The sequence below is a fragment of the Cololabis saira genome, chromosome 22 (genome assembly GCF_033807715.1).
Source record: "Cololabis saira isolate AMF1-May2022 chromosome 22, fColSai1.1, whole genome shotgun sequence".
Classification (NCBI taxonomy): domain Eukaryota; kingdom Metazoa; phylum Chordata; class Actinopteri; order Beloniformes; family Belonidae; genus Cololabis; species Cololabis saira.
Genome location: NC_084608.1, coordinates 10284633 through 10300934, shown reverse-complemented (window position 1 = coordinate 10300934; position 16302 = coordinate 10284633). Strand labels below are relative to the sequence as shown.

Genomic DNA, 16302 nt, shown 5'->3' with positions numbered 1-16302 from the left:
ACCAAAAGTTTGGACACACCTACTCATTCAAACAAATGGGCAAGTGTGCCAAAACTTTTGTGTATATAAATACACACACATATATATATTTATAGATGGATATACCTGTAGTTATACTGTATGTGTATGAACAAACATGACTTTGGCTAGAGCTTTTTTTTGTTTCCTCATGTTTTGTCATTGAAAAAAAAATACAAAGGTCATCTGCAGATGAATCAATAAGTGAGAACTTATCACATCTCAGCTGCACCGTGTTGCAAAAGGCATTGGTTGGTCTGGTAATGCTCCGAAAAATTCAAACCATGGTCCAATTTTCTATGTCATATAGTGGCTATTTATTAGGTCCAAAAACAACATAAATACAACATCAATTCAAACCTTTTGAACTGCTGTTTTTATTGAAATGTGGTCACTATTTTTCCAGACTAAAAAATGAAAAAAAAAAAAAAAATCATCTTTTATGATGCTGGGAGAGTGAACACTCTTTAAAATCACTGCATTCGTATGGATCAGTGTGATATTGGAAGGCCTAAAGTAATCCTTTACAGCTTCAACATGACAGTGAAAGTTAACAAATACCAATTAAAAATGCCTCCATCATCCGTTTTCCCCTGAACAGAGAACTATTGATCTCACTGATGGATTTTAATCATGAACTTTGGCATTTCAGTGTTGATATTAGGCTGACTGGTGCCTATCGCTCCATCACTGGGGATCCGAGGTCCAGTCAGGGATGGCGAAAGTCTTTGATTGTCTTTTCTGCTCTCCTATATTGTACTCCACGTGCACGCATATATGCCTGGCGCTGTCCTCCGAGGGGTACATGCTGACCTCTCCGGTGATGGGGGTGTCCTGCACCACCTCCACCGGGGAGTCCAGGTACATCACCGCCTGCTTCCAGTGCGTCTCCGGCTGGAACGGCGACGTGGACAGCAGCAGCGGTTTGTCCGGACACGGGAAGGAGACCGTGAAGTACACGCAGAAGGCGTTCACGGACGCCTGGCCGAACGACTCGCAGCGGAAGCGGCCGCGCAGCAGCCGCAGCTCGTCCACGGTGACCGTGTTCAGGTCCAGCTCCGCGAAGCGGGCCGCGTGGGACAGCACGTCCTCCGCCGACACGGCGCTCACCTATGGAGGGAGATTTGTCTTAATTATTCAATCAAAAAAAAAATTCACTTCAATCAAAAAAAAAGGTTTCAAAGAAAAAAAAGTGTTTGAATGCAAAAAAATATTTGAGACTCAAAAAAATGCAAGTGAACACTGTTTTTCTTTGATTGGAAATGTTTCCTTTGAAGTGAAGTTTTTTTTGTTTGTCACTCAAACATGTCTGACTTTGATCTGGCCAATGGGGAAGCATCTGCCCTGATGTTTGTGTCAAAATGATTCAATCAAAAAAAAAAAAGACTTCAAAACTTTTTTCATTTCAATCAAAAAAAAGAAAAATCACTTCAAATCGAAAAAAAATCTTTTCAATCCAAGAAAAAAAGTGTTCAAATGCAATTTTTTGGGTCTCAAATATTTTTTTGCATTCAAACACTTTTTCTTTGATTGAAAAAGTTTTTTTTTTATTGAAGTGATTTTTTTTCATTGAAAATATATTTTTCTTTTTGAAGCAACTTGTTTTTTGATTAAATGATAAAGACACAAATGTCCTACCCATAATATGGCCCAAACACAAAAAAACACTACTTAAATAAAAAAAAGTTGCTTCAACAAAAAAACTTCACTTCTATCAAAGAAAACTTTTCCAATAAAAGAAAAAGTGTTCAAATGCATTTTTTTTAGTCTCAAATATTTGTTTGCATTCAAACACTTTTTTTCTTTGATTTTTTTTTTGATTGAAGTGAATTCTTTTTTTATTGAAAATATATTTTTTGATTGAAGCAATCTTTTTTTGATTGAATAATTAAGACAAACATCCACTTCCACACGCGATGTTTGTGTCAAAATGATTCAATCAAAAAAAGAAGACTTCAAAACTTTTTTCACTTCAATCAAAAACAAAAACACTTCAATCGAAAACAATATTTTCAATAAAAAAAAAAAGTGTTCAAACGCAATCTTTTGGGTCTCAAATATTTTTTTGCATAACACTTTTTTTTTTGATTGAAGTGACATTATTTTTTTTTTTTTTTTTTTTTTTTTTTTTTTTTTTTTTTTAGGGGCACGGTGGCGCAGCTGGTAGTGCAGCGGTCTCACAGCAAGAAGGTCCTGGGTTCGATTCCCGCCGGGGGACGCTGTGGGTGCTGAAGTGTGTGTAAGTTCCCCCATGACTTCAGTGCCCACACCATGGGTGGGGTTGGCGAAAGGATCTTTCTGTGTGGAGTTTGTATATTCTCCCCGTGTTCCCCTGGGTAGCTACCCTCACAAAAACATGCACACAGTCCTGGGCTATACATGCCCCCTCTGGCCAACCGGGGCCCCAGATGGGGTGGGGAGGATCCGGCCGGAATAACGTGATCCTTCCACGCGCTACGTTCGGCCGGAGAAGCCCCACCCTGTCTGGTGAAAAGATGCGGCCTGCTCACTCCTCAGGTTAAGGAGGAGACCTGAGCTCAGTGCAGGGCCCTCCCGGGGTTGGTAGAGGATGGCAACGCCCAGGACTGTCACTTAGGTAGGAGCACTGGGTGGTAAAAATGGGAAAAAAACCGGGATAAAAATATTTAAAAAAAAAAAAGAAGTGAAGTGACATTTTTTATTGAAAATATATTTTTTTGATTGAAGCAATCTTTTTTTGATTGAATAATTAAAGCTTGAATTATGGTCTGCGTTAATAGACGCAGACCCTACGGCGTAGCATACGGCGTAGGTTGCGCAGCGACGCGCACCGTAGCCTCTGCGTCGATTTAACGCAGAACCATAAACCAGCCTTAAGACACAAATCCACCTCCACACTCACCGCGATGTCGCAGTTCTTGATGCACCTCCGCGCGAACTCCGCCATGCAGGACATGTCCACGCCGTACTTCTCCTTCACGGTGTACCAGAAGAACAGGCGGTCCTCGGCCAGCGGCTCGCACACCGGGGTGATGTACAGCTCCGCCCGGCTGGGCAGGATCAGCCCGTCGGGCTGCAGCCACTTGTCCCTCGCGAACAGCACGGAGTTGAGCATGGACTCGTGCAGCAGCGCGTAGCCCATCCACTCGCTCACGATCACGTCCACCCGCTCCGGCAGCTCCACGCTCTCCACGGTGCCGCGGATCACCTGCACCCGCTCCTCCAGCCCGTTGTGGCGGACTATCTTGGCGGCCTGCTCGGCGATGGAGCAGGCCTCCACGGCGTACACCTTCCTGGCCCCGGCCTGCGCGCAGAACACGCTCAGCACGCCGGTGCCCGCGCCCACGTCCAGCACCGCCTTGCCCCGGATACGCTCGCTGTTCCGCAGGATCGCCGTGCGATACGCGTCGGTCCGGACGTGGTCCGCGATCATCTCTTCGTGGATCGTCACGTCGGCATAGCTGTCGAAATAAAGTCTGTCTTGTCGGGTTTTGTCCAGTTTTCTCTTTTTCCCGGCGTGAGACATGTTTTCTTCCACTACAACGGTGCCCCTGTTTGCAGCGAGGCAGTGTTTTGTTTTGTTACTTCCGGGTTCAGGGATCTGGGACTTGTAGTTTTTTGTAATGAGTTATAACTGAGGCATGAGGTAAATTGGACTACAACTCCCACAAACCAGCGGGAACCACGTGGAATCAAGTGTCAAATGAAAGGCGGTGCTTCGTTTTTGTTAGTGTTTAGGAGTTTTGCTGCATACCACGTGTTATTTCAACTTTCTTTCTTTGTCCTGTGTGTTTTAACATTAGTGTACACATTTGATGAAGCAAGTCAGTAAAAAAACAAGTATTTTTTTGATAAATGTGTCACTATGTATTTATTCTCATGGTGCTTACTTCAATATCTGAGAGTAAATATTAGAATAATTATAAACCACAAGCTACTACAACAAGGTTTTACTTAGTCAATTATTATTAAGTAATATCTAAATTAATACCTAAACTAGTGAGTATATAAGCAAAGCCAGAGTTGCTTGGATGACCAAGAACAAATACGGAGATAATCTTAATATATAACAGAGAACATTGATGCAGTCCGGGAATCTGCTGACACGGTCATGCAGACCTTAATAACATAGCTACATTTTAAATCAAAGGTTTTGTGTTTTTTGAGAATTTAAATCGGAATAATCAGTATTCTCAGTCATCTGAGGACCTGTGTCTCTTTCACAGATCTGAACAGTTCTTGTACTTGTTCTCAAAATCTGATTGGCAGTTTTTCCTCTTTTTTTTTCTTTGCATCATTGGCTCCATTTGGTTGCTGTCTGGCCTGAGAGGATGAAATCGTTTTGACAGCATGTTTGAACTTACCCCATCTCATTGTTTAATGAGGAATTTGTCAGTGTGGTTCCGGGGTTACAGTCATGTCATTTTCCACAAATCACTGTAGATAGAACCAATTATAGTCATAAATCAGATATGTAAACACGCATCTGCCCAATTTCTAATGGTTTCAAAATGACTAATGAGATACAGGGTTTGGACTTTGTCAAACATGTGTGATTAAAACCAAATGGGTCTCATCACCCAGGCAACCAAGAACAGAAAGCTGATGAGAGTGAAGTCAAACTGCATCCATGGTGTTTTCTTTACACTACCAAATTATTTTTGTTGCATAAGGGTGGGGTCAGAATCTATGACTCTTTAGACTCAACATCAGCAGCATCATTGATGTAAGGCCCCGGACTACACCATTTGCTGTGGTGTAAACATGGAGTCATGAAGTTTGTGGCGTTCACACTACATGACTGTCTCATTTTATAAAATCGCATTTTATCAACAAAATGCATGTGAGAAGTGCCACGGAAAATGATCTCAAACAACATAGGTAGCAGAAGTTGTTTATTTGAAAAACAAAAGCTTGCTTTGAATGTTTCCTTTCCCAGAGGTGGAAAAAGTACTGAAAAATTGTAATTGAGTAAAAGTATCCTTACTTTGCTTAAATCCTACTCAAAGTAAAAGTAAAAGTACTCATCTAAAAATTGACTCGAGTAAAAGTACAAAAGTACTTAATTTAAAATGTAATTTGAGTAAAAGTTACTTTCAGTTATTTAATGCAAAAAAAGGATGAGTCACAAATCAAATCCAGCACAAGTTGTTTTAATTAACTTCGAGGCATATTAAAGTACACATACACACTTGTAAAAGCTCAGCTGAGCTCAGTAACATGATCCTTTTACTTCCGCAGAACAGGACAAAAAGGACAGTCACAACCTGTACTGTAAAGTGCAAACATATTGTCTAACCGACAACACTAAAACCAGAATCAAAGTATTCAAACAGAAAATAAAGTGCCCAATGCCCGCAGGATCCACAATAAACCAAAATAAAATGCCCACAACATTTTCACCATAAATTTTGTACTCAGTAACGTGAGGGGGTTCAAATGTAGCGAAGTAAAATACTTGGGTCAAAATGTACTCGAGTAAAAGTAAAAATTACATATTTCAAAAACTACTTAGAAAATTACAAATTACTCAGAAAAAGTTCTCAATTACAGTAACGTGAGTAAATGTAATTTGTTACTTTCCACCCCTGTCCTTTCCTCAGGTTAACCTCAGTCCATGCATTGCTTTCTCGCTGAATGGAGCCTGGATGTGGAATCACCAGCAGCTCCAGATACTTAGGATGCATATACCTGTGTGACACTGGAAATGGCTCTGCAAGGTGTCAGCAAGGGTGTTTGATGCATTTTTGAGTAGTTCACACATAATGATCTTGCGCTAACTGACAAGCACCAATAGCTCGCCAATTTGTGGCCAATCAAGGGGGTTTATTGGCAAGCTCTGCAGACTTAAAAATTGTGAAAGGAGCTTAAACCTGACCAGTTGGTTTTAAGGCTTAAATGCGCGCACAGAGATGACGTCATGCAGGTCAGAGGTCTTGTTTACAAACTGATTTCTTTGTTACACACACAGCCCCGGATGTAGACAACAGGTCCGGGAAGATGGACAGAAGCAGATCTAGTGATTCATAAAAGAAATGAACGAGTTTCGTGGCAATAATGTGTTATTTAGACGCTGCATCGTCTGTGTCCCGCTGTGCCCCCATTCGCTACCATTATATGGAGAAGCGGCTCGCACAAAACTCCTAATATCTTCCGAAGGACTCCAAATGACAACAAACTTTTCTGGGTGAGTATACGACCATAAAAAATGCCAGAAATAAGGTCCAGGTTGTAAAAAACTGAACGTTCCCTTTAAACCTAACCAAACAGCAAATGGAAATAAGACAGGAGCTCTAAAATGAATCAAAGTGACCACAAGTGGTCTTAAATTTGTCACAGACTCAGGTTTCCTCCATTAAGGCTCTGGGACTGACTCCATCTGCCACTTCAGAGTAGTTACTTTTTCTGAAAGTGAAAAGATGTCATTGCAGTGGTCATAATTACTGTTGGGAAAAGTAACCCAAATGGTCATTTTGACTGAGAGCCCTGTATAACTTTGCAATTATAGAGCCAAGGGCAGCACAATGCATCAGATGGTGCTTTAAAAATATACAAAAAAAAAAGGAAATTGCCTGTAGCATTTCACTGGAGTGAAAACAGCCTGATTATTTATAGAGAAAGCAGCAGTGTCCTGCATCTTGCTACAGCAAAGCTAAACATGGTCATTACCATTTCTGAGACTTCCTCAGTGTTACAGCAAGCAAAGCACATCAGCTAGAGGTGCAGCTCAGCCCCCACGGGACACTGTTTTTCAGAGATCTTTGGAAAACGATGCTGGACAAATGAGAAAAGGAACTGCATATGTATCCCAGTTCATGGGATATAAAACACTGCAGCTGCTTCCTTCTCTCAGTTTTATGGAAAAACTGTGAGATGTGGAGTAGTTTGTTGTTTTAAGGATAGTAGCATAGGACAGGGAGAAATTAGCAATGAAACATACATTCACAAACATACAGAGACAAGCCATTCAGCAAATTAAGAAATAAATATGAAGTTGGAATATATGGAATAAAACATGAATATATGGAATGAAGTTTAACATATTGCAACATCCATACGAAATAATGCGATACATATGGCGCAAGAAACTTGGTGACGTCAGACTTCATTCAATATCTTCAAGTTTCATATTATCTATCTATCTATCTATCTATCTATCTATCTATCTATCTATCTATCTATCTATCTATCTATCTATCTATCTATCTATCTATCTATCTATCTATCTATCTATCTATCTATCTATCTATCTATCTATCTATCTATCTACACACACACACATCTCAATTTCCTGAACAGCTTGCCATAACACACACACACACACACACACACGTGTGTGTGTGTGTGTGTGTGTGTGTGTGTGTGTGTGTGTGTGTGTGTGTGTGTGTGTGTGTGTGTGTATGAACCATATATCCGTATGATACATGGATTGTAGGATAGGTGGGTGTCTCTTCTTGTATGCACGTTGAGATGCATCTACATTTGTATCCTTTGCCACCTTTATAGCACTAATCCGAATTGAAAAGAATTTGCACTTATTTATTCAGTATTTTTGTTTAAATTATAAAGGAATGAAATGACTCTGTATCCAGATCTGTTTTTAGCTTCAGTAATGAATAAATTTAACCTTCAAGGGAAAGTACACAATATCTCTCTTCTCTTTTCGATTTTTTTTTTTTTTACATTGATTTTATATTCAAAGCATCAGTCTTTCCTTTTGGATCCAGTTAATTAATGCAAAAATGCAAAATCAGAAACACAATAACATCCAACATGATCCAAATATGCAGTCTAATCCATAAGTGAGCCAATACCAAAGCTGGCCTTCCACAAGTGACTGGTAAAATTCCAACTTGGACCTAAAACAAAGAGCAAGACGAAATATATAATGGAATAGATGACTCGGCTGTCAGTGACAGAACGAAGGATTCAGGTTGGGATTGTCTGCAGTTGGCAGAAGCCTTTTGCAGGTTCTGGAGCTGGTAGACCGGACAGACAGACAGAGATGCAGCTGTTGGTTTTACTCTCCCACTCTCAAGCTTCAGACCAAAGAAACGCCAGGTCCAGGTACAGCTGGTTTCCCTTTATACTTAAGATAAATGTGTGTATTCATGAGGATAGAAAAGGTTGAGATCATACTATTATGGTAGGCTAGTTAAAAGAAACCTGATGGAGGTATTTTACTTTTTCTAACTGGGCATCCCCTGGGCTTTGCTCACTGTCATCTCAAACCATTGTGGATGGATATTTATGCCTTAAACCAGGGGATTGACAGCTACCTTATGATTTATCAGTTTTTTTGTCAGATAAGGTTGGTGTCAGTGACAGGCCCATTGCATTTAATGTCAACTGGTCCAAATCCACAGTTTTGTGTATCAACTGCAATTTCCAGAATACACCCACTACTAAATTACAATCAGTAAAACATCAGATATCTAGGCATAAACATCTCCCCTGGGCTGTCAGAGCTAACAAAACTAAATTATGTTCAGCTCTTAAAAAAAAAATAGAAGATGATCGTACCGATGGAACGCTCTTCCCATTTCACTCATGGTGAGAAATGCCACCATCAAAATGATGGTTTTACCAAAAATAAATGATCTTTTTTCAATGATACCCTTCAAACCCCCTTCCTCTTGGTTTAAGTCACTGGACGCTTACGTATCAACATTTCTATGGAAAAACAAACCACCACGTATTAGCTGAAAAACATTACAAAAATCCAGAGACTATGGAGGTTTAGACTTACCTAACTTCCAGTATTACTTCTTAGTTAATAAGTTACAGTATATCTTAAAATGGTGCAAAAATCACTCACTTGATAGTCAATGGGTGGATCAGAACAAGTGTTTTGCAATGATGTGGAAATCTCAGATTTACCATTTATTAGTCAAAACATCAAGCATCATAAATGCCTTAAAAGTATTAATATTAGCTCCTCTCTGACAGCCTGGTGCGACTTCCTTAAAATAACCAAAATCTCACTTTTTCCATGTGATCGCACACCCATCTGGAATAACCCAGACATCCTGAAAAATAATAAAAAGACAGTAAACTTCACTTAGTGGAGAGACCAAGAAATAAAGTATTTAGAAAATATACGGTAATCATAAGCGGATATGTTGTACCTTTTGACGCTCTCACTGTTCATTATGGGATTAGCAGTAACACGTTTTTAGAATACCAACAATTTAAGTTCATAATAAGTAAAAAATAACCAACTGGGTCTGCAACTTCCCATTAAGGTAACAGAATTAGTTAATCTAAACACCCCACAACTCTATCGAAACTCTACAGGTTAATGTCCAAAATAGATAACTCAGTCTCTCTACCGCTCTCAAAATGGGAGGCTTGACTTATCTCTTAACACTAATCAAATTTCTTGTTCACAAATATGTTTACATACTTTCACTATGACCAAGAATCCAAACTTGCAACTTATACAGTACAAAGTTCTTTACAGAACACATTATACAGGACAAAGGAAGTTCCAGATGGGTTTTGCACCCTCTAATATCTGCTCACAGTGCACAGAGAACACCCCTGATAATTATATGCATGCTTTATGGTTTTGTGCACCTGTGCAGAAATTCTGGATGGAGGCATGTGAAGATTTATCCACATGGCTCAATTACAGAATTCCAGCGTACCCCACACTATGCATACTAGGTCACCTCGGTGAGATCCACATGGAACCTAACCTGGCTCACTTGGTTCTCGATGCCTTATGTATGGCAAAGAAAACCATTCTAACGAACTTTAAAAAAAGTCTAATCTATGTATTAATTCATTTCGGAATCTTTTGTCAGATCGTATCAGTAACGAGATAATGTCTGCCTCCACTAAACATCATTCGGCAGAACTACATTCATGGGCTTCATCACCTAGTGGGGTGGCTGGGGATCCTATAAATATGAGGCGCCAATATTTTATCAGAATGAATCAGATGATGGTGAAAATGTCTACTTTTGGGTGGGTGGGGATCCTGTAACTCTTAAAGCTGAATTATCTTAAAGCTGAATTATGCTTCTGCGTCAAACCAACACAGAGCACACGCCGTCACCGTGACGCCGTCGTGAACCCTTCGGACTTCTCCGTCACTCCATTTCTCCGCGGTGCAGTACCCCCCGTGACCGCTAATTCGCGATCTTTTCCTGGATGGTTTATCTGACTTTTTCCGGTCACAGTGAATCAAAGAGATAAGGACAACTATTGTGCAAAAAACCAAAACAAAAAAAATCACACATACACGAAGAAAAGAGCGCCCTCAAGTTGTCGACTGCTTCAAACCGGAAACCGGAAACCGGAAATGCGTTGCTACCAAGCAAACCAATCACAGCCCTCTCCGTCTGCGTGTGGTCTGCGTCGCCTCGACTCGTAGTTACAATTTTCGGGAGGTGCACGTCAGTGACGGCGTCAGTGACGGCGTGTGGTCTGCGTCTACGCGTACCACACGCCGTAGGCACGGCGTCGTTTTGACGCAGAACCATAACTCAAGCTTTAGGCGTGTGTGTGCGTCCCATTTCTGTTTGTTTGTTTTCTCTATTGCAGATTCCAAAGGCTTGTGTACCCATTGTGTGTTTTTCTGTGTTTCAGACTTGCAGCGGAAAAAAAAAGCTTCATACAATGATGAGAAAACTGGCTTATAAGCTTCTGGCCTGTTATTGCTGGTACGTCTGAGTATTAAAGAAGAGAAGAAAAAAATGTAATTAGAGGTAATAACTGAGTAGCCATTTAAGCTCAACAGCCCAGCATTAAAAAAGAAAAGATAGAGTTGTATTAAACAAATATTCTGAACTCTAGGTCAACTTTAGGTCTATTACTGGATGTTAGTGAGTGTAAACTGTCGTTAGGAGCCAAGACGGCATGAATTGATGAGTTATGTTAGCAGCATGGTGGATTTAGCCTTTCCCCAGAGAACAAGCATGTGACATTAGAATAAATTGCTATTTTAAACTTTTGATAAGTCTCCTAAAATGTAATTCCTCCTAATTAAGTAATAATTTGGATGAAGTCCCTATAGATGAACCAAGGTGATTTTAACTTAATAAAGGAACAGTACAGGAATGTTTTTCCATTTGCTTCCCCTACAATCTCATCCATACCAGCCAAATATGGAATATCAGATAAACAACTGCTAATAGACACGTAATGATGAGGAAAATTCCTGGCGTAGGTTTTAGTTATGGGGAAGAAGTGGCCACGAACTTTCCTTCTCATTCAGTCTTGTATGGAGTGAAGATGGTGGCGACCTGAAATCTACGCCGGGTAAGACCCAAACTTCTCCAAACAGTCAGGGCAGATGGCAGCATCCTCAGTAAATCCACAGATAATAATGGAGGCTGGAACAATTGTTGGAAAAGGTCCATAACTCGGTCAAGTATGGTTTGTTCAACAGCAGCCAAATCATTTTGGACAATGAGGAGAGTCGTGGGAAATTGATTACCAGCTTTCTTCTTTCCTCCTCTTCCCTTGCCTTAGACTTCAAAAATCATGAGTGTGTGTGTGTGTTTGAGGACCGTCAGTGAAAATAAGTTATGTTTTCTTATTCAGAGGGAACATAATAAAAAAAAATAATGACACTGCATTATTTATGAATATGGCTCAAATAATAATGAAGATTAGTAAAAGGGGGGATAAATACGGGGGAGTAGATTAAATACATGTCTAAATGGAGGAGGAAGGATAAAGGAGTAGCACCCTGTGAGCTCTTCGTACTGGAAGTCCATCAGCTGCTGTTGTTTTTCTTGGCCGGTTCCTGTCAGTGTGCGTGACCTCATGGGAGCTGCCCTGCATCCTGTCACCATTACAGGACCTGTCAGCTTCTTCTGCAGCAGAGACACTCACGCACAGGCTCAACCTCCAGAGATCCTAGAGACGCAAGCATGCACAGCATGAACCCGGAAAAAAACTGCACAGACGGCGCAACTTACATCTACAAGAGCTTGCAAGTGCACATGCACGCAAACATGCAGAACATCAGCACGCACAAGCACATCCACACCCGCCACGCCATCAGTTTGGATGTCACGATCACCCTTTCCAGAGCAAGCCAGGCCACAGAGCAACAAATACTAAGGTGGAGCGGTTTCATATCGATCCGTGCTCCCAGGGATCGATACCAGGATACTTTGATATCTTTCTCCTAGAGAAAGAGTCCTCTTCTGTAAATGCTGGTTTGTCATAACACACTTTCCATCTCTTATTCTACTTCTCATTTGCCCCTCAACCTCTTTTTCCCCCCTCTTTTCACAGCAAACATAACTCATCTCACCCAGAATTCGTTTTCACGCATGGATCCATGCGGATGCATTTTCCAAGTGCGTGTTATCTTGTTTCATGCTTTGACATCTCCCTATATGGACACAGTGTGTGCCGGTGCTTATCAGCGGGAAAAAGTTATAACAACAGATAGAGCAAAGAATTTCAGCCCCGAGCATTTTCATCCATCTTGTTTGTGCAGTCGACAAATGATACACACATCATTCCCAAAGCCGCCGTCTTTCAAGGCAGCTGACCGAGATGCTTCTCGGGATCTCGGCCCGCCAAACCCTCGGTTCTGGCAATCAGCTTATTAATTACGTCCCTTTCCCTGCAGGCTCACCTCCCCTACGCTTCAGCAGGCTCGGTAAGAGTATACTGCAATTAGATTACATTACTAACTACAACCGGTGTATGACAGCCGTAATGGGGATATCATACCCACTCTGACAGACACGTTGCGCAGTTTGCAAACTGGTAATGTTTGATCATATTTGATTATTTGATACATGAATTAGAGAAACTACATATTTCGACTGAACAGTTGATATAAACCCCCGAGCTGTAAGGAATTATTCTCCTTTGAAATAAAATTTTGCAATATTCTAGAAAGACGGAGAAAAAAAAACCCAACAAAACCTCAATAGAACAGTTGAAAACATTCATCGATCAGTCAGTCTGTGGAGAAATAGTTTGACATTTAGGAAAGTAAACTTGTGTGTTTCCTTAGCCAGAGTTAATTGATTAGACGGTATTGATATTGCAAAGATACCCCAGTAGGATTAGTTAAATGGGTTTTGAGAGTAACTGTATATTGAACCTACAGAGCTGCTAACACACTCCCAAACGAACAAATATGACATTTAAAAGTTGTTTAATTGATGACTGCTGTATAATCGTTGATCTTAAGGTGTTTGGATTATGAATATTTGCAGCTATAATGTGAAAGTTAATAAGACATTTCTTTTTTAAATGTTTCGTTGGTATATAATTAAATAAAAAGCTTTTCTGAAGCATTTACATTTTTCTACACGTCTTTTTTAAATTTCTGATTATGTTTTTGAACATTTTCTACATTAAATTTGGCTCCACTCCGCTCACAATATAATCATGACAAGTGGGACGGATCGTCGCTAATTTGATAACGGGCCGTTCATTATCCACTAAAAATTCAATTCTGCTTACTTTCACCGTTTCCAACAGGAAAATAATTCACTTGTGATATCATGCAAGCGTGCTTCATGGAGCGAGGGCCCGTGTAAGAGTTGAAAATACGGTTAATTACATGCAAATACATGCCCTGTTTGCCATGGCAGAATCAATTCACTTGGCCGAAGAGGGCGACTCTTTGTTTAATGCATTCAGCCCTCCCCATGAATAGGAATGAGGACGTTAGAGCAACTTCTCTGGAGCCGTGAGGACATCAAGAACCATGTCATGTCACTTAGCCATTGTTAGGGTTAAGAAATGATTGTGGCTCGTGTTGTGCTGAATGTTGACTCGTTGACGTCACCGCCAGGTTCGGTCTCGGCGACAAAACTACCTGATTAGGTTTAAGAAAATACCAGTCTCTGCAAAGCATTTTTAATAAAGCCACCTTTCCACAAAACAAGTCCAACGTTGCCATGATTATGTTGAATCCAGACCACATTCAGCTATGATCTTACAATTGTATCTGGCTCGGCATCCAACCTTATTCTTTTCCTCTTTGATACAAAGTCTGGTTCCTTGGTTTCCACGGTGACGCACCAAAACATCCCCGCCAAAAAAGAAAAAAAAACACCTGTAGACTCTACGGGATAGACATAAGACTGGAAAACGGGTCGCGTGTGACGCAGGCAGAGCGGCAACCAGATTAGTATCAGCAAAAGGTTCATGCAATTAGGAACTCTGGATCATGATGAAGTTTTCTACTTCTGAGTGTTCGGAGCACAAAGCATCTGGGTCTTTGTTGCTCTGCTTTTAACAACACTCCCAAATGAGCCAAATATCTGTCTCTATGGTTTATTATGAAGGATAGGAAATAATTATATTCTTAATATTGTTTAAGCAACCTTTATTGGATAATTAAACAACATGCAGAGTCTGTGTTTTGAAAATATGAGCAAATTATTGACAAGGAAATCTTGTGACTCCACATGTTTAACCATCAATTTCCCATTTCATATTTAAGGACATTGGCCAACATTTCTTAACTCCTCTTATAATCATTAAAAGGTTCGAGTTAAGCCTTAACCCGAACCTTTTACCTTCCTGTATTCATTGATTTATTTGTTGACCTTAACCGTTAAAGTCAACAAATAAATCAATTTATACAAGTCATTAATATATTTATATTTATAGTAACCCTTTACATTATGAATATTAATGAAGGCATTAAAACACGATGATTTGATGTAAATATAAATATAGCTGACAACTTTTATCCAAACCAAAGTCACTGTTAGAAATGGGTTCTTGGAAAATGTCCTCTCTGCACCAGGAGTCTTAGTTTATCCTAGAAAAAGAAAAGAAGGCAGGTGTTTATGAAAACTACTACTGTTTACTGTAAAATCACTGCTTTATGTGTCCAAGGACTTTCACAAAACTATCAGCTAGTAATGTTTGTATCTTTGTTGGGCTTTTCAGATTCACCACCTGAACATATACCGTGGGACAAGTTCAAGCTTTACACAGAAGCTCCATCAATTCTTTAGATAAATGAGTCCAAAATCAGCAGCCAATGAAGATGTTGGTCCCGGAGTTATATTTGTCCTGAAAAACAGTAGACAGGCAGGCGCGGAGGGAGTTTAAGGCACTAACCTCCAACAGAATTTATTCCTCAACTTCATTTGTGCTTCCCTCCCTTTCAGTGAATAGACTGGGAGGAAGGTCTGTTCCTCGGAGGTGATAAGATCCTCCCGGCTTGTTCTCCGCGCTGACCTTGGCTGATGCAAAGTAAAAATCAATGCTCTTTCAGGGGGACAGAAGGCAGTATTCACTTTCTGTTAAGGTGCTGTGCATCTTCACAAAGCAAGACAGAGGAAGAGAAACCCCGTTCGTCAGAGCCTGACGGCCCAGGGTTTATCCGAACAGACGCTCACACGCACAAGCATGCATGTGTGCACAGTACTGGAGTTGAGGGGGGATGAGGGGGGATGGCATCCCCCCTGAAATAAAAACGGTCAAAATCATCCCCCCTTTCCATCCCTAATATCATTTCATCAATGAATGTGGTTTTACTGCTATTTCAACATTTAGAGTCATCACCAGAAAAATAACTTATTTGACCATTTTCACCTTTTTCAAGTAAATTTTCACTTGAAATAAGTAGGAAAATCTACCAGTGGGACAAGATTTATCTTCTCATTACAAGCAATAAAATCTTGTTCCACATGCAGATTTTTCTACTTATTTTAAGTGAAAATCTTCTTGAAACAGGTGAAAATTGTTGTTTTTTCCAGTGATGAGTCTTGTTTTAAAGGTAATGAGATTTTTTTACTAAAATGAGACATTTTAACTAGAAATAAGACAAATATTCTTGAGTTTTTGCAGTGATCCATTTTACTTATCCTGTGAAGGACAGAGTCATATTGATAAGTTCAGAAAAGTGTTTTTTATTGTTGTGTTTTGATGTATTTGATGTAAGCCCAGTGGATATTTAAAGCTTACAGAAGGCTGCATTTAACTGCTGCTATGTCATTCCTGCAGCATTTCTGCAGGTGTTTTGGTCAGTGCTATTATTTGTAATATATTATATTATTTGTAATCAGCACAAATTATCTGTCCCCATATGATAAAATCCACCATCCCCCCCGATTTTTTTTTGCAACTCGAGTACTGTGTGTGCACATAGAGCCACTAAAGTGTGGATTTAACACAGAAGTCACCAGTAGAGGCATATTAAGTTTGATTTAATTCAAATCAAACCCTCTTTCGTTCCCCCTCAAAGAGAAAGCGCAAACACATGATCTATGATTTCCCACAGATAACCGCCATGTGGCTCACGCGGGTGTAGGAGCTGATGTAAGCGCCAGTAAATTTGACACTCCTCTGGTTCCTCTG

The 16302-nt window shown here is 40.2% G+C and overlaps 1 protein-coding gene across 1 annotated transcript; it reads right to left on the bottom strand.

Annotated features, from left to right (window-relative positions):
* Positions 1-371: 371 nt before the first annotated feature.
* On the bottom strand, positions 372-3581 carry prmt6 (protein arginine methyltransferase 6). Its single transcript, XM_061713139.1, has 2 exons — positions 2900-3581; positions 372-1128 (listed from the first exon to the last, which is right to left on the bottom strand). Exons 1-2 carry the CDS (start codon positions 3521-3523, stop codon positions 706-708), a joined length of 1047 nt encoding a protein of 348 aa, XP_061569123.1. The 5' UTR covers positions 3524-3581; the 3' UTR covers positions 372-705.
* Between the last annotated feature and the right edge of the window lie 12721 nt (positions 3582-16302).

Excerpts from the sequence above, each read along its gene's own strand:
- prmt6 (XM_061713139.1), bottom strand. The coding sequence starts at position 3,523 with ATGTCTCACGCCGGGAAAAAGAGAAAACTGGACAAAACCCGACAAGAC. Across the intron at positions 1,129-2,899 it reads TCAAGAACTGCGACATCGCG|GTGAGCGCCGTGTCGGCGGA; the intron begins GTGAGTGTGGAG and ends CTCCCTCCATAG.